Source organism: Sminthopsis crassicaudata, chromosome 4, assembly GCF_048593235.1.
Source record: "Sminthopsis crassicaudata isolate SCR6 chromosome 4, ASM4859323v1, whole genome shotgun sequence".
In the NCBI taxonomy this organism is placed as follows: domain Eukaryota; kingdom Metazoa; phylum Chordata; class Mammalia; order Dasyuromorphia; family Dasyuridae; genus Sminthopsis; species Sminthopsis crassicaudata.
Window position 1 is genome coordinate 71,586,890 of NC_133620.1, and position 24,906 is coordinate 71,611,795.

The 24,906-nt window shown below is 37.9% G+C and overlaps 1 protein-coding gene across 3 annotated transcripts in view; it reads right to left on the reverse strand.

The window, feature by feature from the left end:
- Window positions 1-24,193, reverse strand: part of RGS8 (regulator of G protein signaling 8) — a 69,981-nt gene extending 45,788 nt beyond the window's left edge. Inside the window, exon 1 of one of the 3 annotated variants that reach the window (XM_074308537.1) lies at window positions 24,012-24,193. In XM_074308537.1, the coding sequence (XP_074164638.1) occupies window positions 24,012-24,119 (108 nt within the window). In that variant the 5' untranslated portion in view covers window positions 24,120-24,193. Of the gene's footprint in view, window positions 1-23,738; window positions 23,839-24,011 lie in introns of those variants that run through there. The other 2 variants (XM_074308538.1, XM_074308539.1) reach the window with 2 other exon arrangements.
- Window positions 24,194-24,906: the final 713 nt, after the last annotated feature.

Here is a 24,906-nt window from a genome sequence, read left to right on the forward strand (position 1 = left end):
CTAAATCAGACTGAAGCCAGATTGTGAAGGGTGTTAAATAAGAAAGTCCACAAGCATTTATTAAACACCATTTATTAAGCGCTAAGTGCAGAAGAGAAAAGGAAAGGGAAAATTAGGACCTGCTCTCAAGGAGCTTACAATGGAACAGAGAAAACAACACAACATGCAAACAAATCAATACAAGCAAGATAGAGAGAGAGTAAATTGGAAATTATCAATAGGAGGAAAGCATAGAATTAAGAGAGGTTAGGAAAGGTTAATTGCAGAATTTTAGCTGGGATTTTGACTGGGATCTCAAAGAAGCTAGGAGGTGGAGATGAAGGGGAGAGCTTTCTAGGTACCAGGGACAATCAATAAAAATGTCCAGGGTCCGGAGATGGAATATTTTGTCCCAGGAACAGCAAAGAGCCCATGACCCAGAATTGTAGAACACAAGGAGAAAAATGTATTGTAAAGGTAGGAAAGGGTCAGGTTATGAAGGATTTTAAAACACAGAGTTTTACCCGGAGGTAATGAAAAGCCACTGGAATTTACTGAGAAGGAAATAACATGGTTAAATGTGGGTTTTAGGGAATTTATTTTGAGGGCCGAGTGAAGAATGGACTGGAGCAGGAAGAGACTTGAGGCAAGAAGACTGAGCAGATGGTTGCTACAATAGTCTGGGTGTATGTGATGCAGCTTGTATTAAGGTGGTGGCTGTGTCAATATGTACCAGAAATATTGCAAAGTAAAACTGCTAGAACATGGCAACAAATTCGATGGGAAATGATGAGAGAGAGCAGAGAAATAACACCTAAATTGAAAGCCTGAGTAAACAAGAAATATGGTGGTCACCTGGACAATAACAAGAAAGTTGATAAAATAATGAGTTCAATTTTGGATATGTTAAGTTTAAGATATCCAAAGTATAATTTTGTAAAGCATTTTTGGGATATTATATCCATAAGAGAGGTAAAACTTAAAGAGTTTGTATTTTATCTTTTTTTTTTTTTGCTGAGGCAATTGGGGTTAAGTGACCTGCCCAGGGTCACACAGCTAGGTGTATTTTATCTTAAAAAGAAATAGGGAATCGCTAATGTTTCTAGAGCTGGGGAGTGACACTAGCAGATCTGTGCTTTTAGTGCAGCTGGTTCCACTTCCAACACTTGCATTTGCAAATGAGACCAATGGTCATAGTATGAGCCAGGGAGGTTTGGGATTCCAAAGGGACTGAAAAGCTGCCTGGTTGAATCCAGCACTGATTGTGGGAGAAGACAGCTGTCTTTGGCCCCAGCTAAAATCCTTTTTTTTTGTTCTCCAATGCTCCATCTGTAAAATGGGGATCATCTACTGCTACTTCCCTACTTTAGAAGGAGGTTGTGAGGATTAATTGGATAATGTCTGTGTAGCTATTTGAGCTCCTTGGAGAAAGGTTCTATATAAATAGAACCTTATTATTTCAGGATTCATTTTTACCACCTACCTGCCTACCAGAGGTGTTGCAGAGATTTATAAGTTAACACATTTGTCCCGCCCTTGGAGCTACTTGGACAATAGAAGGTTATATAAGTCCCCTTTTTTCGCTTCCGTTCCCCTTGGCCTTCAATTCCTTCCCTTCTTGGCTGTCCCCTCCCCACCCCAAGTCCTTCATACTAGTTATTTTCTTTTTTAATTCCTTTTTTCCTCCTTTTGTCTCTGCTCTTATGCTCTTCTTTTTAAGTGGGACAGCATGGGGCGGTAGGAAAGGCACTGAACTTGATGTCAGAAAGAGCTGAGATCAAACCTTGCATTGGACTTGTGGCCATGGATAAATTGATTTACTTCTAGTTTCTTACATTCCTCATCCACAAAAGGAGGCAGCCTCAATGGCCTCTAACTCTTGCTGCAGCTCTAAATCTCTGATACCATGAAATGCTTCTTTTGAGAAATCCTAGAATTGATCCTAGCACTGAATGATGGGAGCTTCAGTGTCTAACTTTCCAAAAATTACTTGCATCTGTAAAAAAAAAAAAAAAAGCTGTTTCAAGAGGCTGGGAAAATAAGAAACAAGATATCTATCTACATTGTCTCCCCAGAGGGACTTATTCTTCAGTTGTTCCAATCTTGTCTGACTCTTTGTGACTCCATTTGTTGTCCCCTAATCTACCAGGACCAGTAATCAAATATGTTTTGATAATGTGGTCATTACCTGGGAGAACTATTAGTATCTGAACTGGAAAATTAGGGAGAATATAGGGTGTGGTTTAGGGCAGGGGTTCCCCAGCTCTATAAGTATGAGGGGTCTTTTTTAATACCAAAACAATTTCATGCATTCTCACATGAGACTAAATATACATATATAGTTATATATGTATATATGATTTTTACATTTATATGTATACATATATATGATTTTTATATTTATACATATAATTTTATATATACATATGTGCTAAGTGACTTGCCTAAAGTCACACAATTAGTAACTATCTGAGGTCCAATTTGAACTCGGGTGTTTTTTAACTCCAGATATAGCATTCTATTCACTGTACCACGTAGCTGCCTAAGGAGAATATATCATGACTAAAAGCTTTAATGAATTCAGGAATGTTTTCAAATGTATTTGTATTTTATTCATCTCAATGTAGATTTTTAAAAATGGTAATAAGTTCAAAAAAAAAAAAAGCAGTAAGTGAGAGGCAATCCTAGAAAACTGGTTTGGAATCCAGAAAATCCAAGTTCAAATTCTACTAAAGACAAGTGAATGCTGTATGATCCTAGTCAGGACAATTAAAGTCTCCTTGCCCCCCAGGTAACTCTCTTGCTTCAGAGCAGATGCTGACCTGCATAAGAAGGAATTCCCTATCCAATGAAATCATAGATTAAGATCTAAAAATAAAAATAATGTATTAAAGGACATATTTTTGTTCTAGTCACAGAAGATTTGTTTGCTTCTCTAGAGATTCAAATGTGGATTCTTAGCAATTGACAAAAACTTCCGGTTTTGGCCAGTAACCTCAGATTTGGGGCATTTTTCAGCTAGAACCTTAGAACCCACTGAGAATTTCCTAGTTCAAGTCCTAATTGCATATTGTTGTCACCTAATATTGGCTGCTCTCTCACATGAGTATTGGTTTTTCTCTCTCCCAAAAGGTAGATAGTCCTTTGAAGGCAAAAACAATTTCCTCTAAAGTGTTTTGTTTCTTTTTAGATGTTTTAAGGACTAAGGATTCAAGAAGGAATTGGAATACTGCTCAAATTAGACAGGACGATAACTGAAAACTTATTCTTGACTTTTAATTTTGCTTCTTTTTTCTCTACCAAAGATGATAACCTTTGGTCTTAAAAGGACAGGATAAAAATGGCTCATGGGACTTTGAAACTCAAGGCAAAAACAGGAGATCAAAAGAGAATCCCAAACTGTCTTTAATGAGTCTTAGTTCACTTAATCAAGAGGAACTTTATTCTAGGGCAGTTGTCGGCAAACTAGGGGCCAAAGGCCAGATCTGGTGCATTGTCTGTGTAGGGTTTCAGTATTTTTAGGTACAGCTTATTGGATATATTGTATAATATATAAAATGTAAATTTTTTGTACAGCACATGGACTGTACAAAAAACAGGCTGAGGCTGAATTTGGCCTTCTGCCAGTAGGTTTTCTAGCTCTCCCCACACTTCTTGGGCACTGGAAAAAGGGGGGCAGATGTGATTAATGAGCCATGGGAGAGATTTTTTGAAGGAAAAGGGAGAACAGAAGTGGTACCAAAGGCCTGAAAAACTCATGGTGTCCTCGTTTCAAAATAGGGAAGAGACCAAAGCCCGTACATTATAGGTCAGTGAGCTTAACTCTGATTCATAGCAAAATTCTAAAATATATTATCAAAAAAGGAGTGCTTACTATGTGCCAGGCACTGTGCTAAGAATTAGGGATACAAAGAGTCAAAGGACAGTCAAAGGACCCTCATAGAACTCACAATCTAATGGGAGAGACAACCAGCAAACAAGCAAATATATATATACCAGTAAGCTACATACAGGATAGGTAGAAAATAATTAAAATAAGGAAAGTACTAAAATAAGAGGGATGAAGAAAAGTGATTTTAATTGGAATTTAAAAAAAAAAAACTGCTAAATGTGCAGAATCAGATTAAAATGTTATTGGGAAATGTTTAAGAAAATTAATAAAATACAACATGGGGGGCCTGGTAGCACAGTGGCTGGAGCACTGGACCTGATATCAAGAAACTTTATCTTTCTGAATTCAGATCTGCCCTCAGACACATACTGCATGAGGTTGGACAAGCGATTTGATCCTGTTTGTCTCAATTTCCTTATTTGTAAAATGAGTTGGAGGGGCAACAAGGTGGAGGACCTGAATTAAAATTTATCCTCAGGCACTTACTAGCTGTGTTACTTAACCCTATTTCCATGGTAAACCACTCCAGCATCTTTGCCCAAAAAAACCCAAATGGGGTCACACAACTGAAAAAAATAACAATACAACACAGATTAATGCATGGTTTTCTAAGTCAATACCAAAGAATGAGCAATGCAGTTGGCAGGGCATCCATTTCCCATTTTCTTTTCAGTTGCCAAAATAATGATCCTAAGATCACTCTCCTATTCAATAAATTCCAATGGCGCCCTATTTTCTCCAGGATTAAATACAAAGTACTATACTTGTGATTTTGAACCCTTTGCAGTCTGGTCCCTTCCCACCTTTCCAATCTTCTTATACCAAACTCTCTTCCAGACACTCTGCAAATCATCCAATATTGCCTGTTTGCCGTGCTCCAGAGAGGGTACTCTACCTTCCAATTGCATATCTCTGCACAAGCTGAAAGCTCCCTCTCCTCCCCAATTTCCATTTAGACTTAATTCAAATCTCAATTTCTGCAGGAAGCCTTTCCTTCTCACTTCCCCACTAAACACTCGTGCCTCACTCTCTGAAATTACTACTAATAATAATTATCATTATTATAAAACAATAATAACATATATGTAGTGCTTACAATGTGCTAAGCACTTTATAAATATTAGTTCAATTGTTCATATACTCTGGATCTATCTTATTTGTATCCAATTATTGACTTCTTCCCATTTCTGAGGTGTGCTGAAAAATGTTTAACAGTTCATTCTTCCTGGGAGGAAAAAATATAGGGGATATATTTTTAAATGTATTCTGCATTATTAACATTTTTACCATTTCAGCATTTTCTTAAGGTTAGAGATTCAATGTGATATTTCAAGTTCTGATGTTAGCATTCCCTGATTTCCTGGTACAAATATTCATGCTGAAAATTTAACAATGGGATCTCCAGAGCATTAGCACTAGTTCCAGCATCCCCCTATAATAAATACATAGACAAGGGGGAAATTGATAATGGTGTATCTGCAGTAAAAAAGAATTTGAATCTTGACTTTCCTGTCAAAGGAATGAGCACATCCCTGCTCCATTATGATTATGAGAACGGAAACTGATTTTGTCTTTTGGGAGCAGATAAAAGCACTAGGTCTGGAATCAGGAAAACCCGAGTTCAAAATTGAACTCAGACACTAGCTGAGCAAGTCACTTAACTCCTATCTCAGTTTCCTCAAATATAAAATGGAAATAATAATAATAACATCCCACATCCCAGGAGGTGTGAGGATCAAATTTTTTTTCATTTATTCTTTTGGAGGGGGAGGCACAGCAATTGGAGTTAAGTGATCATACAACTAGAAAGTATCTAGGGTCACATTTGAACTCAGGTCCTTCTGCATCCAGTGTTCCAGCAGCTACACTACTTCTTGGCTCCCTGATATAATTATTGGAAGAACTTAGTACAACTATCATAAATGTTTATATTCATTAGGTCACTCCCTTACTCAGTAGCCTCCTTAGCAGGGATCCTCTGTCTGATATCCAAAACCCTTCATAACCTTCTTCCCTCTTCCCCACCCCCAACTATCTTTCCAGTCATCTTACACTTTATTCCCTTCTATATACTCTTAGCTCCAGTGACCCTGATCTCCTTGAACAAAAACTTGGCTGTCTCCAATACCTTGAATGCTCTCCCTCTTTACTCCCTGGCTTTTCTGGTTTCCTTCAAGTCCCAATGAAAACCCATCTTCTACACCACAGCTTCTTAAACTATGGGTTACAACCCCAGAGGGTCCCCCCTAACTTAATGTGGGGTTGCAAAATCACACTATATATATATATATATATATATATATATTCCCCAGAGGTCACATAAAAATTTCTCAGACAAAAATGGATTGCGAGTGGAAAAAGTTTAAGCCTTATTCTACATGAAGCTTTTCCTAATCCCTCCTAATTCTAATGCCTTCCCTCTCCTAGTAATTTCTAATTTAATTGTATATATAGCTCACATATACACAGTTTACATGTTGTCCCCCCATTAGATTATAAATTCCTTAAGGGCAGAAATTGCTTTCTGCTTTTCTGTGTATCTAGAACACATAGCACAGTGCCTGGAACATAGCAAACACCTATATTTATTGATTAAATTTACAATGTGATAGAGTATCTACAGAAATTAATGTGATTTTTGGACTCCATTAAGAGAATCATAGTGCCCAGGATTATGAGATTGATAAAGGAATAGCGTCTATCATGAGATAGATATAAAGAGAAGATAAATAAGATGAAATAGGTATTTAGACAAACAAATGCATTTATATAATTATATCTATATTGAGAGAGAGGAAGGAGAGAGAGAAATTGGTTGATTGATTGATTGATTGATTCTGTCTTAGATCACAGCTGGAGCATTGCAATCAGTTCCAGACAAAACCAATTAACTCTAGCCTGTACAAAATCCTTCTGGTTGATTTTTCAGATTCAAGTCTCTCTCCACTCAGTATATCCTCCAAATAGTTGATTTTTCTAAAACTTAAGTCTGATCGTGAGTCCTATAGTCAATGAAGTCTAATAGATCCCTATTATTTTAGAATCAATTATAAACTTCCAAAGTCTTTGGCATTAAAAAATGGCTTAACACCAGAAACAGATATGATTTTATTCATGGAAATGATATTGAAGAAGACATATTTTCATCTGCTTTGCTGTCGCACCCTAAAGACCATGGGACTTTTCTATCTAACTTAGAGCTGGAACCCAGGCTACCTCCATTAGAATATGAGCTTCCTGAAAATAGGAACTTCTTACTTTTCTATTCAAAGGGATAGAAATGGGAGATGGATACAACTCTTCTGTGTCACTCCTTCCTCACTTCCCATTTAAATTTGTTTGCTTCAGGATTCAACCATAAATGCATTTTTTATTATTACATGAAGCTTTTCTTGTGCCCCCACGAATGAAATGGCATTCCTTTCCCAAGAAATTCCCTTGTGTCCATTTTGCACATAACTTCAAATATATACACCATCTATCCTAGGTAGATGGTAAGTTCCTTGAGGTCAAGGACTCTCACATTTCTCCTTGAATCCAAAGAACTCAGCAAAGTGCCAGGCACATAATAGACACGTGTGTGTGTTCAGTCATTTTTTTCAGTCATGTCTGATTCTTCATGTCAAAATGGTTTGGATACTGAACTGGTTTGTCATTTCCTTCTCCAACTTATTTTACAGAGGAGGAAACTGAGGCAAACAGGAGTAAGTGACTTGCCTAGATTATACAACTAGTAAGTGTCTGAGATCAAATTTGAATTCAGGAGGATGAGTCAACCTGACTCCAGGTCCAGCACCTCACTGCCTTAGAAAATGTTAAGTGAATTATTTATTAAGTGCTTACTATGTGTGAGAGACTGTAAAGCTTTTGATTGATTGATTGAAGAACATTAGGGCCTCAAGAATATACTGCATGACAATTAACTGAAGGAACAAAATGTTTCACCAAGACTTAGAGGAGATATTACAGTTCTCTTATCCTAAAAGGCTGTCACATGGATGAAGGGCTAGATGATTTTCCTTAGTCCCAGAAAGCAGAACCCAAGAAAGCAGAAATAACAAAGAGGAAAATTTCAGTTTGATATAAGTCAAGTCAAAGCATTTATCAAGTGCCTACTACGTGCGAGGTACCATAATAAATGTTGGGCATACAAAGGAAAGCAAAAAACAGTTCCTGCAGTCATGAATTCAGAGTTTAATGTGGGAGATGCATGCAAACCATGTATAATGTATATATGCATGCATTATATATGTATAAACAATATATAGACAGGAAAAATTAGAGATAATCTATAGAGAAGATTTTAGCAATATGGGGCATGGGGAAAGGCTTCTTGCAGAAGGTTGGATTTTTATCTGAGACCTGAAAGAAGGCAGGGAAACCAGAGGTAGAGATGAGAAGGGAGAGAGCTTCAGGCATAGGAGCAACCAGTAAAAATGTCCATAGTAGGGAGATGAAATGTCTTATTCAAGGAATGTCCAGGAGGTTATTGTCACTGAATCGCAAGAGTCCATGACACGGTTGGAGATGAGAAGACATAGGGTATAAAACTGGATGGATGAGATTAGATCATGAAGAATCAAGTGGGGTCTTATATTTGATCATCAATTATAAGGAGACCCTGGAGTTTATTGAACAGAGGAGTCAAGACCTATGTTTTGACGGCAGAGTAGGGGACAGGAATGAAGAGGGAGTTGTGGCAAATAGGTGAGCCAGAAGCTATTGCAAAACTCCAGGAGTATGATAATAAGGGCCAAAATTAAGGAGTTAACAGAGATATTGCAAAGATAGTTTTAGCAGAATTTTTCAACTGATTGGATATTGGTAATGAGAAATAATGAGGGCTCAAGGATGATGTTTAGGTTACTGAAAAGACTAGAAGGATTGTGGGGTCCTTAAGAGTAATAGAAAAGTTCTGAGAGGACTGGTGTGGGAGAAGATCATGAGTTCAGGTTTGAACATGTTAGTTTAAGATGTCTATGAGACATCCAGTTCAAGATTTCCAGTGGAAACTATTGGACATCTAGAGATCAGAAAAATGGAGATTAGGAAAAAGATTGATTTGGGATAAATGGATCTGAGAACCCTATGAAGAGAGATAACAATTGAATTCATGAGAGCTGATGAGATTACCCAGTACAAAGACAGAAGAGAGGGTCCAGGACAGAGCCATAGGGAACACTCAGAATTAGTGGGTATAACCTGAATGAAGATCCAGCAAAAGATATTGAGCAAGAGCAGTTCCTATAGGTAGAAATCAGTGAATCACCAGAACATCACTAATGCCATCCAAAAATGTAACTAGCCAAGCTAGTCTTAACTATGTCATCCTCCTAGTCAAGAATCTCCACTGCATCCCCTCTTATCTTCATTCAGTATCAAATCTAATATCCTCTATTTGTCATGTAAAGCCCTTCACAACAACCTGGTTTTTTTTTTTCCTTATATTTCCAGTTTTCCTAGTCTTGATTTTCTTTCTGTGAACTTTTTAAGATCCAGTTACATTGCCCTGTTTGCTGTTCTTTGCAAAGAACTCACAAAAGGTAAGTAATGTTTTAGGCTCTCTTCTCCCACTCTATTATTTCACTTAGTAATCTCATCTGTTCCTATGGTTTCAATGATCAAGTCTATACAGATGATTCTCCAATATGCTTTAGCCATCCCTAACCTTTCTCACCCTCCAAGTCTTGCATCTCTAACTTGCATATAGACATTTCTACCTGGGTAGCCCATAAATATCCTAAACTTCCAGGGTTCAGAATTGAATTCTATCTTTTCCCAAAAGTCTGAACTTCTCTATTACTGTCAAAGATAGCAACCGTGTTAGCAGCCACCAAATTCACAATCAAGGAAGCATCCTCAACTTCTCACTTTCTTTAGTCTCCTTCCTCCTCCTCTACTGTACTGAATCTATTACTAAGTCCTATCAATTTTATTTGTTTAACATGTCTTATACTTACACATCCCATTCTATCCTCTGCTATTGACACTGCCCTGGGATAAACCATCATCACCTCTCCCCTTAGACTATTGCAAGAGCCAGCCAGCTGGTCTCCCTGCTTCAAGTCTCTCCCCAGTCTATTTCTTCTTCCACTCAGTTGTCAAATTAATCTTCCTAAAGCACAGATCTGATCATGTCATCCCCCACCTCACCCCTACTCAATAAACTCCAGTGGATATCTCTCACCTGCAGGATCAAATATAAAATCCTCTATCTGATGTTCAAAACTTTTCATAATCTTGCCCTATCCTGCCTTTCTAGCCTTGTCACACATTACTACACACGTTCACACAGCCATCCAGTGATACCAGCTTCCTTGCTATTTTCTTCAAGCAAGACACTCTCTCAAAGCTCCGGATATTTTCACTGGCTATGCCCTCAGTGCTTGCACATTCTCCCTCTCATCTGTCTCCTGAATTTCCTGGTTTCCTTCAACTTCCAATTAAAATCTCATTTTTCCTGATTTTCTTTTATACTAACCTCTTCCCTTTGTCGATTATTCCCAATATTTCCTCTATATGTTTTATTCACACATAATCGTGTCCATGTTTTCTGCCCCATCAGACCATGAGCTCCTTGAGAATAGAGACTATTTGCCTTCCTTTAGAGCTTTAACACAGCGCTTGCATATATAAATAATAAATGCTAAGTGACTAATTCCATGAAAAGCACTAAAATGCTCTCCCATCTTCTTAGCTTCTTACCTCTCAGCTGGCTTCCTTAAAGACCTCTGAAGGAGATCTTTCCATTCCCTATTCCTTAAAATTACTCCCACTTCTTATATATACATAGTTATTTGCATGTTGTCTCCCCCATTAAAATATGATGACATAAACAGTATTTTTACCTTTTGCTGTACTCTCAACACTTAGCACAGTTTTTGACATGTAGTTAACACTTAACAGATGTTCGTTGACTGGTTGATTGACTCAAAAACAAAATATTGACTAAAAAAACAAAATATTTTTCCCTGGAAGATTTTGAGCAAAGTGATGGGAGTTAATCAAATGAGATAACATAATAAAAAAGCTTTGCAAATTTTAAAATGCAAATAAATGCCAATCATTATTATGTTATTGTTGTTCTAAAGGGGGGTTATATTCAGTTACAGGCTAAATTAATTAAATGACTTCCGAGATCTTTTCCATAGCATAGATTCAGTGTTTCCTTATTCCACAATCCTGGCTGCCCCTAGCAAAGTGCTTGGCTCCCAGAAGATACTCACTCAGCAGTTATTAAATATCTGATTGGCTTATGGTTTCAATCAGTATTCACAAAGGAGGTACTTATGCAATACTTTACCACCCATTAGTTTATGGACTGTATCTAGGAAATGATTCAAGAAAAACTGCTAAAGAGGCAGACAAGCACAGTTTCAAACTTAGGAAAGATTTGTGTTTATTTGTTTGTTTTTGATGACTTGGGGATGCTGTTGTTTTACCTTCCTGCCCCTAAACTTGTCAAAATGACAGTCCTCTTTGTCAGCTATTTTTTGCAGTTCTTTTTTCCTCCCAAAATAACAAACAAGGTATAAAAGAAGTCGCTTCCTCTTTGTTGCTCTTAAAGTTTATGAAAATAGACTAACTCAGACATTTCTGCCATCTTCATACCCTTGGAGCAAGTTCCAAAAGAAAAAACTACTTGTAACACACAATGCACAAAGAAATCTGATTTATGCAATTCCAATAGTCTTGTGAAGGAGAGAGCCATATGTACCCAGAGAGAAGACTAAAGGGACTGAATGCAGATCACAACATAGTAGTTTCATTTTTGTTGATGTTGTTTGCTTGCTTGTTTTTCTTTCTCATGTTTTTCATTTTTGATCTGATTGTTCTTGTGCATCATGATAAATGTGGAAATATGGTTAGAAGAATTGCCCATGTTTAACCTATATTATATACCTGGCTGTCTAGGGAAGGGGGAAGAAAGGGAGGGAGAGAGGAATATTTGAACACAAGATTTAGCAAGGGTTAATGGTAAAAACTATCTTGTATAAATTTTGAAAAATAAAAAGCTATTATTATTAAATAATTTTTTAAAAAGATTTTAAAAGAAACCTGACTTATGGGTATGTATGTTTATCGGGACTGAGTGTCCCAGTAAAATTTGCACTCACCAAGGCACTCACCAAAATAACAACTCTTTAACAATATAAATGTCAACACTGTGTTAGAAATAAATGACTGACTTGATTCCTAAAAGTCTCCAGTAAGCTGTATCTTTAGAGGACACAAAAAGAAGTAAAAGATAGTCCATGCCTATCAGTTGCTTACCAGAGCTGGGGGATATATGCATCATTTACCAACTTTGGGGATACACACATCATTGACAAATTCAAGTACTTCTCTGGTTATAGAAAGTTTATCCAACAACAACTTAGTCACAAAATGGAAGCTTAAAGCAATGGAAGCTTAAAACAAAATGGAATTGCTGACTGTTAATATATTTATTCCTATTATCTGTCAAACTCAAAAAGGAAAAGGGGCTACTGAGTTATAATAAAGATCCCTACAAGCCACATATTGACTTAGAAAATTACATATTGGTATCATCATTATTTTATTGTATTTTTATTTATTTTGTTAAATATCTCCCAATTAAATTCTAATCTAGTTCGTGCTACACTCATAAGTGTCGTGGATGGCACGTAGCCCACATATCTTATTTTTGATACCTCTGGTATAGAGAACACAGAAATTCAAGTGAGACAAGTGCATAGCTATATAAGTTCCAAGCGGTGTAATCTTGGACTACTTTACTAACCTGTGGCTTAGTTTCCCAAACTGTAAAAAAAAAAAAAAAAAAAAAGTAATATTTTTTTTTAAATAGTTTCAGTTGAAATAAGTTATTCCATTACTACTCAAATATATCAATACAGGGTGAAAATAACCCTAGGTTCTTGAAGTTTATTCTAGCAGACAGCAAATTTGGGCTGATCCAAGCTGGAAAGCCTTTGAGTATAAGAGTATAAATTTAGAGCTATACGATCTTTTTAAAAACTAAATACAAAATAAGGAAAAAATAGGAAAAGAAAGAAAAGGAAAATTTTAAAATAAAACAATTTTTTTATGTGCCCAGCAGGATTCAAAATATGTAACAATAAATTTTCATTTCAAGAAAGCATATATAGTAATAAAAGAGATTACATATTCATACCTATCCGTGTTCTCTTGGATTCTTTCCTTATTTCTGAAGCAATTGGGAGTAAGTGACTTGCCCAGTGTCACACAACTAGGAAATGTTGTGTCTGAGACCAAATTTGAACTCAAGTCCTCCAGACTTCAGGGTAGGGCTCTATAAACTGCACCACCTAGCTGCCCCATTAGGTTATACTTTATAACCTTTTGTTCTCTGTTGACTTATAAGGTCTTTAACAGCCCACCTACTCCCTCCTCTCCAGCCACCTCCTCCAAATCCTCTTAGTGAGAAATCAGAAATATCCCTGAAAAAACTTCTTCCTTGGGAACCTACCCTCCTGCCTGGATGGCATCTCCCAGGCTTCTATTTCAAGAAAGTCATGGTTGAGCTGTATTTCATTCCTCCTCTCTGGCCATCATCTCTTCTACAGCCTTGCTCACCACTTTCTACCTAGATAACCTCACCAGAGACCATACCCCCATCCAGGAGCCCTGCTGTCTTGGTTGGTAACTCTCCCAGACCACTTATTTCAAAGCTGCAGCCAGATTTACTTCATTCCCTCCTCTCTGCCACATCCTCCACAGCCTCTTCATTAATTGACTCATTCTCCCCCTTTATACCTTCTTTCACTCACTCTAGTTCAGAATCTATGAACCATGATCAAATCACCACTGCCCTTGTTCCTCTGTGGGGTATGTCAACTTATTCCCCCATGCCTTCTCACTCACTGTCCCTGTAACTTTCTGGACCAAAATTTCTCTTCCTGCCCTTTTATATGCTTTTGAATGTAAGCTCTGTGAGGGCAGGGATTACCTTTGGTTTTGTATTTGTATCCCCAACACATACCACAAGGTGAGGAAGTGGTAAGTACTTAATAAAGATTTTTTTGTTCATTCATTCATTATTCAATCCCTCCATTTTAGAAGTGAGGCTCATGGAGGTTAAATAAATTGCCCAAGATCATGAAAGTAATAAGTAGCTGAATCAAATACACACAGGTTCTGCTTCCCAATCTGATGCCCAAGGACCAGTCTAATTAAATTCAGAGAGGATTATCACCAGCTAATGATGATTTCTCATCAGATGCTAAAAAATTTAGGCCCACAAAAACTCATGAAAATTACTAAGACATGGAGAGACTGACAATTTATATTAGTTCAGTAAAGAATAATATTTAAACTAACTATATCATAGAACTATTGATATGCCAGATTAAAATGTAATTGTGAAATGCTTAACAAAATAAAAACATAATGCAAAATCCGAAGTGCTAATTTGTAATTTTCTAACTCAATACGCTTTTAAACTGTAATACATTATAAAATTTAGTTATTATTGATACAATTATCCTTGTGTCTCAAATCAAAATATGGATCCACAGACCTTGGCTACTAGGAGAAGTCAGGCAAACCAGGTTTGGGAATGTGGCTGTAACCTAAAGTCCCATAATCCTTTACCAAACAGTATGGAGGAAGCATGAACTGTTAAGAAATGAAGTTTTTCTCCCATAGAAGTGTGTTCAGTTTTGACAGAACTGAACAGTTGATTTGCAGTGGTTCTTTTCCTGAAGTATACCCAAAATACCAGACACTTCCTAAGATTGTATACCAAGTGGGAAGAGATGACTCAGGATACCTTTTGGATCTTGCCCTACAGGAGAAATCTCTGTCTCCCCCAGCCCTTTAAGGGCTCTCCAGAGTTTGGCAATGAGCCTTAAGGGAGATCTACAGACTACGTATTATGCATGATGCTATACCAGACTCCACATTAATATAATTAGAGCCCCTTCCTTCTTCAAATCAAATCTTCTTTCTCTGAACATGGGTTTATTCCTTTAAAAACAGCTTTATTTTCTTTAATATTGAAAAAATTAAAGAAAAAAAACACAAGAAAAAACGGAACTCTAGGGATTCCAGGACATCCAGAAAATGAGCCCTTAATTCAATCAATTAATATCAGCTAGGTGAGGGCGCAGCTAGGTGGAACAATGGATAGAGTATCATGACTAGAGTTGGAAATACTTCTGAGTTCAAATCTGACCTCAATCATTTAGGAACTGTGAGCCTAAGAAAGTCATTTAATCTGTTTGCCTCAGTTTCCTTGTCTGTAAAATGATCTAGAAGAGGAAATAGCAAACCACTTCAATATCTTAGCCAAGGAAATTTTATATGGGTCACAAAGAGTCAGGGATAATTAAAACAACAACAAAAGAGTATATTAATCACCAACTATTGCCAGATTCTATGCCAGGTCCTGGGGATACAAGACCAAAAAAAAATTTTTTTTTCAAGGAACATTCTATTGGTGAATAGCCCATATATTTAATAAGTTCACAGGTATCCCAAAAATCTTAATGGCATTTTAAACCATTAAGGTCTAATGAGATTATTAAAACTTGTAAGCTTCGGTGGCTTAGAGCTTCTATAAGACTTTTGGGATACCTTGTATTCAAAATAAATACAAGGCAGTTTAGGGCCCTGGTAATTAGGGGAGGATCTGAAAAGGCTCCATGTAGAAAACTGTTCCTAATCTTCAACCTAAAAGGAGGGAAGGATTTATAATGAACACTGAGTTCATTTCAAGATTAGAAAAGAGCCATTACAAAGAGTCCATGGGAGATGGAGTGACATGTAACAAGTACAGAAAGAAGGTCATTTTAGCTAAGTTTGGGGAGGGAAGTAATCATGTATTAAGGCTAGAAGAAGTTGGAACCAGGTTCCCAAGGTATTTTAAAAAAAAAAAAAACAAAAAAAAAACTCTAAAGAGACAATTTGTCCTAGATGCAAGAGGAATAAGGGACTTTAAAGATACCTGGCACTTCTTGGGTAAGGAAGTGATATGATCAGATCTGTTCTTAGGAAAATCCACTTTGGCCATTGCATGGAGAATAATTTGGAGAAGAAAGCAGATTGGAGGCAGGAAGGCCATTTAAGTATCTCTTGCAATAGTATAGCCCCCCAAATAAACAACTTCTACCATGAGATTAAAATGTAATTAAGAAATGCTTAACAAAATAAATACAAATACAATACAGAGCTGATCACATTAATTTTAAGTTTTCTCAATCAATATGCTAACCCCCTAGGATCTCTTTCTCTAGTCTAGATAGAAGTGAAGAGGATTTGAACTAAGGTGGTATCTTAGAAACAGAAGTCTAGATGTGAGAAACATGGAGTCAAAATTGCAAAATTTGACACTTGATTGAATACCTGGGGTAACAGAGAATAAGGAGTCCAGGATAATACACAAATACAAACCTGAGAGATTGGGATAATGATACTTTCGGTGGGAACAATGAAATTCAGTAAAGAAGTGATTTTGAAGGAAAAGATAATAAATTTTGTTTTTGACATATTGAGTTTGAGATGTCTCCAGGACATCTGGTTTGTAATGTACAATAAATAGCTATTGATGTGGAACTAGAGGTCAGAAAGAGATTGGAGTTGGATATACAAACCTGGGAATCATTTCCACAGAGATGATAATTAAAACCATGGGAGCTTAAAACATCTTGTAGAGAGAAAAGGACCTGAAATAGAAACTTTGGGATCACCCACTTTTATAAGACATGATATGGATGAAAAACCAGCAAAGAAGCCTGAAAAGTAGCAGAACAGAAGATCCAGAAGAAGATAGAATCAGAGAGAAAAGAATATCCAAAAGGATAAAGTAGTTAATAGTATCAAATGCTGGTGGTGTTGTCTATCTGAGACCATGACCTCAGGGAGGGGATGTCATGACATGCAAGTGAACTGAATTTCAGTGACGAAGGCTGGGCCAGGTTACCTGCCTCACTTTCCCCTCCAGAGTTGTTAGGTTCTTACTAAGTTCTAATGAGATAATGGGATATTAGATGTCATCTGGTCCAGTGGCCAGATATAGATCCAGATGACTGGAGATAGTTGTAGAGAGACAAAAAAAAGGGGGGGGGAATCAATCCAAGAGGATTGGGGGGGGGGGAAGACTAAACATCAAATTTGTGAATCATTGGCAATTTTGGAGAAAGTTGAATCAGTTGAATAATGAAATGGAACCCAGATTACAAAAGATAGAAGGTAAATGAAAAAAGAGAGAAACAAAGGCAATGAGTATAAATAACTTTATCTACATATATATCTAAATTCATTTTCCCCCAATTGCATGTTAAAATAGACAATGTTATTACAATTTTATCTGAAAAAAAATGAGAAGAGATAATAAGATGATAACTGAAGGGATGGTAGAATCTAGTGAAAGTTTTTAAAGGTTGGGAGAAATTTTCACACATTTAAAGAAAGGAGATGTTGAAAGGAAAATTCTCCATTTGGACTTTTTACCCTGAGGCAAAACTCAGGAGAAAGAGAATTTAAAAGATTTTATTATAAATACAGTGATCATTATAGATAGGCAATGGCTCCAAGGTAGGCCCAACTTTTATAGATATATCTTGTTGTTTGTCCTTCATTGTTGAAGAGGACCATGACATCAGGGAGGTGATGCTATGAAATGCAACTGAATTGGATTTATGTGAGGGAGGGCTGTGCAAAGTCACACCCTTATTATCTCCTCCAGAATCTTTTGGTTCAATGGCAAAACAACAAAGAAGTGACATATTGGTGGGCTGATCACTAAAGATCTGCAATAGCTTGAAGGTGGAGCCAACTTTCATAGATAATTTTAAGACAATCCAGATAGGTCCACCTCAGCAGTAAGAAGGTAGTGACAACTGACAGGTAGGGGTACCTGACAAAGAACAGGTGATGAGAAAGTTGCACACTTGGTTTCTCCTTCCCCAGCAGAGTCTCCTCTAATACTGGTTGATAAGCAGGACTGAGATCAAGGGGTAACTGAGTCAACATTACTTTCAACAGAGGGAAAGAACTAGTAGATAGAGAGACTTCATGGTTCTCTGTTTCATCACTCCTTTCTGCCCAATGATGGCAAAGAATAGCTTAAGGAACAGTAAAACACAGGGAGAGAGATAGAATGATGAGAACCAGAATGATGATGAAATCAACAACTACCTGTGCTAGCTAAGGTGAAGAAGGGGAAGCAGGTCAAGGGTTTTGAGGAGAAGGATAGGAGATCGGTGTGTTTGAAAGACAAACAATATGAAGATTAAAGCTATCTAATATAAGAGTAGGAGTTGAGAAAAAAGACATTGAGCCAGGTGCTAAATTAAACTCCTTGAGAAATAAGGGAAGATGATTGGGGAACAAGTAGACAAAGGCTACTATAATCAATATAGATCAAAAAAAATTTTAATAGAGTGAATTTGAAAGGAAAGTTTAAGGCAACAAAGGGAGAAACTGGCAGTGGGGAGCAAGTAGTGTTCCAACTTTTCCAGGACCAAAATTAAGCCTAAAACTTAAAGCCCTGAGCACTCACATTTTTACTGTGATCATTATCTAATATCCCTGACCCAGAAATTGCCAAAGACCCTAATTCTAGGACCTAAGGCTGACAGAATCCATTATGCTTTTTGAAATAGCTACCAAAAAAAGTGAGGTTTTAATGTCTCCTTGGGAAGATGCCCACATATCAAATTGGTCCACAGTCATCATAATTAAAATACTTGAGAAAGATAAAAGTCCCCATTTAAATGTATGAACCCAGGTATTAAGAAAGCGAATTTTATTTCATCTTTTATCAAATGTTCAGGAGCTACAAAGAACTGAGAAAAAGTCTCTCTAACATTAAAAAAAAAAAAAAAACAGCTGTGATTTCTGGAAAGTAAACAATAGTTGGCTTCTGGTATTTGAGTTCTGGTTTCTGCTCTCATTATAGAACTGCCTGACTTCCCTAATCCTATTTGATTTCTTAGGCTTTCTCTTTCCTATAGTAAATAAATTTATTTTCAGAGAAACGCAAAGTTGGTTTCCTAAAGTTCAGGCCAATATTTAACCTAATGTGCTGTCCAGTACAGCATTGTGTACAATAGATATTCAATAAAGTATTACTATGATTCAATTTAATTCCCAATTATAATTACATAATAATTATAAATGTACATATTTTGTTCTCTGAGTTAGCATCTTATGGTATATTTAGCAACTTTTGTTAGAAACCAAATTTATTGTGAAATAAAAAGAGGCCTAGCTTTGCAATCAAAGGAATTGGAGTCAAATTCAATTTCTAATGCTCCAATCATTTAAGCAACTCATTTTGCTAGATTTTCACATCCATGAGGCATCTAAGATTTTTTTTATCTTGCAAATGTTATTCCAATATCCCTTACCTATTTTATATAGATTATAAGCTCTTGGAGAACAGAACTTCTTTTTTTATTTCCTTTGAGCAATAAGGGTTAAGTGACTTGCTCTAAAGCCACAATATCTGAGCCCAATTTTGAACCCAAAGAGGACAATGAAATCTAAACCTTATGCTTTAACCCATAAGAAATGTTTATTGAGTTGAATTATCAACTGTTGTCAGGGAATACTTTCCTCCATCCAAAATTTAGATCATAAGATTCTGCCATCAGAGTACCTGGTTGTGTAGTAGGAAAATGATACCAACACAGAACTAAATATGTTCTTTTATGAAATATTGCAATTACCATATAGTTATTAATAAAGCATTAAAAGTAAAATGCTACTTGAGTTCTGACTTTACCCACTGGGAGACATTAAAGAAGGTTCTATGTCTCACAGATACCCAGTCCCTTGGGCAAACAAAAACAAAAAATCAAAAACCATACTTACTCCTACATGAATAGGAATGTTTCTGCCTCAGGGATCCCCATCCTTCCAGTTCCTCAACCTGGAAGTTATTCTCAACTCTCTCCCACCCTGTGTATCCAATCAGTTGACAAATTTCTATAATATCATTCACATCCATTCCCTTTTCTCTAATTCACTTCATCCTAGATCTTCTTCATAAGTAGCTAATATTTAGAATGGGGGAGACAAATGCACAAATATATTGTTATTTGGTGTTTTCAGTTGTCTGACTCTCTATGACTCCATTTGGAGTTTTCTTGGTAAAGAAATTGAAGTTTGTCATTTCCTTCTCCAGTTCATTTCACAGATAAGGAAACTGAGGCAAACAGGGTTAAGTGACTTGTCCAAGATCACCCATCCAATCCTGAGGCTGGATTTGAATTCTGGTTCTCTTGATTTCAGGACCAGTGCTCTGTCCATTATGTCATTTAAGCTTCCCTCTTGTCTGGTCTATATCAAAAGCTTCCTTTATGTTGCCCTACTTCAAGTCTCTCCCTTCTCCAAACCATCTTTACCCAGTTGCCAATTTTTTATCACATCACTTTCCAGCTCAAGCAATTTCATTTGACTTCTTTGCCATTGGGATTGGATATAAACTCATGTTTGGCTTCCAATGCTATTTATATCCCACCTCCAACTTCCCTATCCAGGGTTCTGGTGTATGAGTCCTTTTCACACAGCATTCCTCATAGATGATGTTCCTTCTCACCTTCATCAGCCAGATCCCTAGAACCTTTCAAAGACTAACTCAGTTGTGATTTCCTACATGATACTTTTGGGAATGGTGCCAGAAACTTAGGCCACAGGACCAGTGGTAAAGGCCTAAGGTAGAGATGTAGAAATGAGGTACTTTCTGCTCCCACTGTTCAATGCCAGAGCATCAGTTATGAATCCCTTGCCCTCCTTAAGCAGTAATAAATGTTTTGCCATTGACTGCTGAGGTTCAGAGCTGCCTGCAGTTAGCAAACCCAGCATAATTCCCAGTCTATTCCACTCTACCCCTACCAGTATCAACCCCCCACCTATAATTTGAGATCATTCTAATCCTTTTTTTTCTTTAAATGAATGATTGCCAGCAGGAAACTTCCAGGTTTCCTTCCCTACCCTCCATCTCCTCTCTACCCCATTCCAACCAGCCTTCTTGAATTTTACGAAAGGAAAATTCTATAGCAGCTAGACCTAGGGAGCTAGGGTATAGTTGCAGGAGCAGAGATGAGATGGTGGAGAAAATCTTCCAACTATAGCTTCCTCTTTTACAGTTCCCTTCTGGAACCAAGAAGTGGACTAAGAAATTCTATATGTGCACTGAATATGCCCTTATATCTGCACCAGGGACCAGAGGAGGGATTTTATGGGTACATTCTATTGAAAGAAAAGAGTGAACAAATTCTGCTTGACAAAGGCCTGCTGCCTTTCCTTTCCCCTGTAGGACTAAGGCTAAAAATTCCTACTGAATTGTATTTGTTAAAAGAATTTTTTTCTAATTTTTGTAAAAAAGCTTCTCAGATACATTGATCATTCTGGAACCCTTTTCTCAAGGGACCCTTGAACTCAGGAGTTCAAAACACCTTATAGACATCTTGTAGATTCTGATGTCAAGGAAGCATGCCAAGGAATTATTCTTAAAACTGGGGAACCCCAATACAAAAGAATCCAAGGAGCTTATCTAAATTAGGCACATGAAGAGCAATCAATCAGGCTTTAATGGTTGAACAAAAAAGGAAACAAGAGCACAAAATTAGAAAAAAAAATGAAATGTGCTGACTTTTGTGTACAATCTCAATTCATAATCAATAAGTCAAATTCCAAGTTGCTATCATTATTTTTTCAGGAAATAGTGATGAGCTCAAAAAAGTTTGATCACCTATTCATAAAAAAATGGATGAAGATTGTCTACTGCCCCAGAATTTGCTATGTAATTAGACAATCTATAGAACTGGTGGTTCATCCTATACAAACCTGGGACAGGAACTGCAAATGGTCAATGAGCTGAGAAAGAAATCATGTTACCAACTCTGGGAAATAGTACAAAGCTTTTAATGATCTCAATCTTTCCCCTGAAACACAAGCCCACATTTTTAAAAAACAATATCCATTCTGTATGTCTGCAAGTCAAAGAACACCAGTATCTCTGAATAATTAGAGTAGAGGATTCATTCAATAAGCAATTAAGAGATACTCTAGCCGATGTAGAATTACAAATAGAAGTGTTAGAAAGGGTGTCAAAAGAAATATATGTGACTGGGGGGAAGGGGAGGAAGTGGACCAGTCTTACTATGGGACCCAGGAATAAATAAGGAAAAACCTATATGTTCTACTGGCATTCATGAAAATGTAAAAGAAGTAGAGGAAAGTCTCCATTACATTGGACTGACCCTCTTTTACCAAAGATCATGGACAAAAGTTATACGGATGGAAAGGAATTATTCTGAGATCTGCAAAGTTATGGGGGAAGTAACATACACATCAACAAAAAGGTGAATCTATTACAATATCAAAGAGGGAATGGACTGTGTTAAGCCATCCACACAGAGCCTTTCACCCCACCCAGCCCTTGTTGCTCCTGGAGTTGTCTCACATTTGCTCAGGGTTAGGGATACAATCCATTCCATATGGATGATCAGGAATAATTTTCCTCTGTTCAGAGTCGACTGGTTCATGTGGAAACAAATCTCATTCGCAACATGTTTTATTCAACTGGGCTGAGAAAACAAAGATAACTGGATTTAATGAAGAATGTTTGGGTATTATTTGTATCCTAAATGGTATGTGAAGTCCGAGATATGTCAAGAGAATCTCACAGTCCCACAAAAAGTAGCACAGCTTCCAGTCTGGTTACATTGTGAAAATCTGAACACAAAAATATGTCTCTCTCCGCTGTTTCCCCCACCCAGACTTCTCCCAGAAAGCCAAGTGAGCACACAGCAGGTATTCATTAAATACTTTCTTGATTGATTGTGAAGCCATAGCCCCAGAAATAATCTTAATAACAACAATCATAAAAACAATAATAAAACCATTTTGCTTTTTTAAAAAACCCTTGCAACTTTTAAAAAGCATTCATTATCTCATAATAACAGCTTTCTTCCTCCTCCACTTTCCAGAGCCTCCTGTACACTCCCTGAAAACCTTGAAGTTTTCCAAGTCTACAAGAACAAACTAACCAAAAATAGCCCCAAAGGAGGATGGCATGGGCTTTCTGTGTTGTTTCATTTGATTGCAAACTCCTGGAGGCCAGGACCACAGGGGTCTTATTACAGAGTGCCCTATAAAATGGATCATGTCAAATCATACAGTAAGGAGAGCGAACTGCTTCTAAAGAAAGTCACACATTAGGCAACCCTAAAAGAAAAGCCTTGGGAGAGACCCATTTAGCCAGTGCCAAACCTAGTGCTTAGAACCTGCCTATCTCCAACATATTTTTATTTCACTCTAACCCATTGTAAGATTGAGCTCTTCTGAGGCAGCATTTATCACCTGACCTGCATCCCAACTCAAAACAAAGCAGATTCAATTTGCATATGATGCAGCTAAGGACAACAACAACAAAATAAGGAATGAATGAAATGAATGAAACTTAAAACAGTGAAGATGTCATACCTTAAGATAGCAGCCTGAAAATCATTAGCGTAATAGTGTGAAGGATCTGGAGAGAGAGAGAGAAGGAGGGAGAGACAAAGAGAGAGAATGAGAGAACGAGAGATGCAGAGAGACAGAACGAGAAACAGAAAGCGTTAGAGAGATACAGAGAGACAGAGAGAATGAGAGAACGAGACATTCAGAGACAGATAGAGAGACAGATGTAGAGATGTAGGGAGACATGAGAATGACAGACAGAGTGAGAGAGAAAAACAATGTGAGAGAGAGAGAGAGAGAGAGAGAGAGAGAGAGAGAGAGAGAGAGAGAGAGAGAGAGAGAGAGAGAGAGAGAGAGAGAGAGAGAGAGCAGAGAACCTGGAGAGTTTTACTTGGTAGAGGGAAGAAGGTAAGGATGAGACAATGTGCTAATTAAGAAGTGCAGGCAGAACCTTCAGACTCTTGACAGCAGCAGCTTAATGGAATTGATGAGGGTTCCAGCAGAGGCCAGAGCAGCAGAGCCTTCCCACCCTTGAACCGGTTTGCTGTTCCCAGCCAGGCTCAGTGTTGGGGGTCAGCTGCCGAAGGGGCGCTCGGAGGAGCTGAGGACCTGAGGGGGAGGGGCCCGGGGGAGGGGGCGGCTCCCGGCAGCCCTGCCCTCCCCGAGCCTCTGCTGCATCCCAGGGGCTGAGTCCCTGGGATGCTAGCTGCCATGCCTCCCTTACCTGTCTGGTGGTGGTCAGCGCGGCGGGAGAAACACAGCTGGGATGGGCTCCGTCTGGGCATGGCTCAGTGAGGCCCTGAATGACAGAGTCTGCTGCCGCCTGGTACATTGGAGAGCCGAGGGGCAGCCGGCCTGACCACGAGAGCCTCGAGATTAGAACAACTGCAGCGACATGCTGCTCCCGCTCCTCCGCTAGCTCTGAATCTCATGAAAAGAAAAGGGAAGGGAGGTGGAGGGGAGGGGGGAGAGGGGAGCTCTTACAGATGATGCACACACGCACACAGAGAGTTGGGGGAGGCACACGCAGACTTATGCAGGATGGCACAGGCTCTGTCTGTTGCTCTCACTCCTGGCAGCTGCCTGAGGCTGGAAGCTCTCTGGAATTCACAGGTTTCTGGGAGAGACAAAGGTGGAGGTGGAGGAATGAGGGAAAGGATCCAGAGGAAAGGAAGCTAAAATGGGAAAAGATGGGGAGAGGAAGGAAGCCTTGTTGTACACACACACACACACACACACAACAAAATAAATAACCAAGCCTGGGGATAGAAATAGGTGTTAGCAGGGTGAGGAGAGGAAAAAACCTCTTTATTTGCTTACAGGTTTCTCTAGAGTTCTCTCTCTTGTTCTATAGCCAGTGTTTTTGTGAACAGTTCTAGATCCCGAGTTGGAAAGAACTGGATTCAAATTCTGTCTCTTTTGCCCACTAGCTTTGTGGACTATGGGAAAGTAACAACCTTTTGGAGCTTATTTCCTCATCTGTAAAATGGAGGTAATAACAGCACCCACTTCACAGAGTTGTGAGATAATATATGTAAAATGCTGCAGAAATATTATTCTTATTTAACAAAATGCCTTGCATATAGTAGGCACTCAAGAAATGTTAATGGAATGAGCAG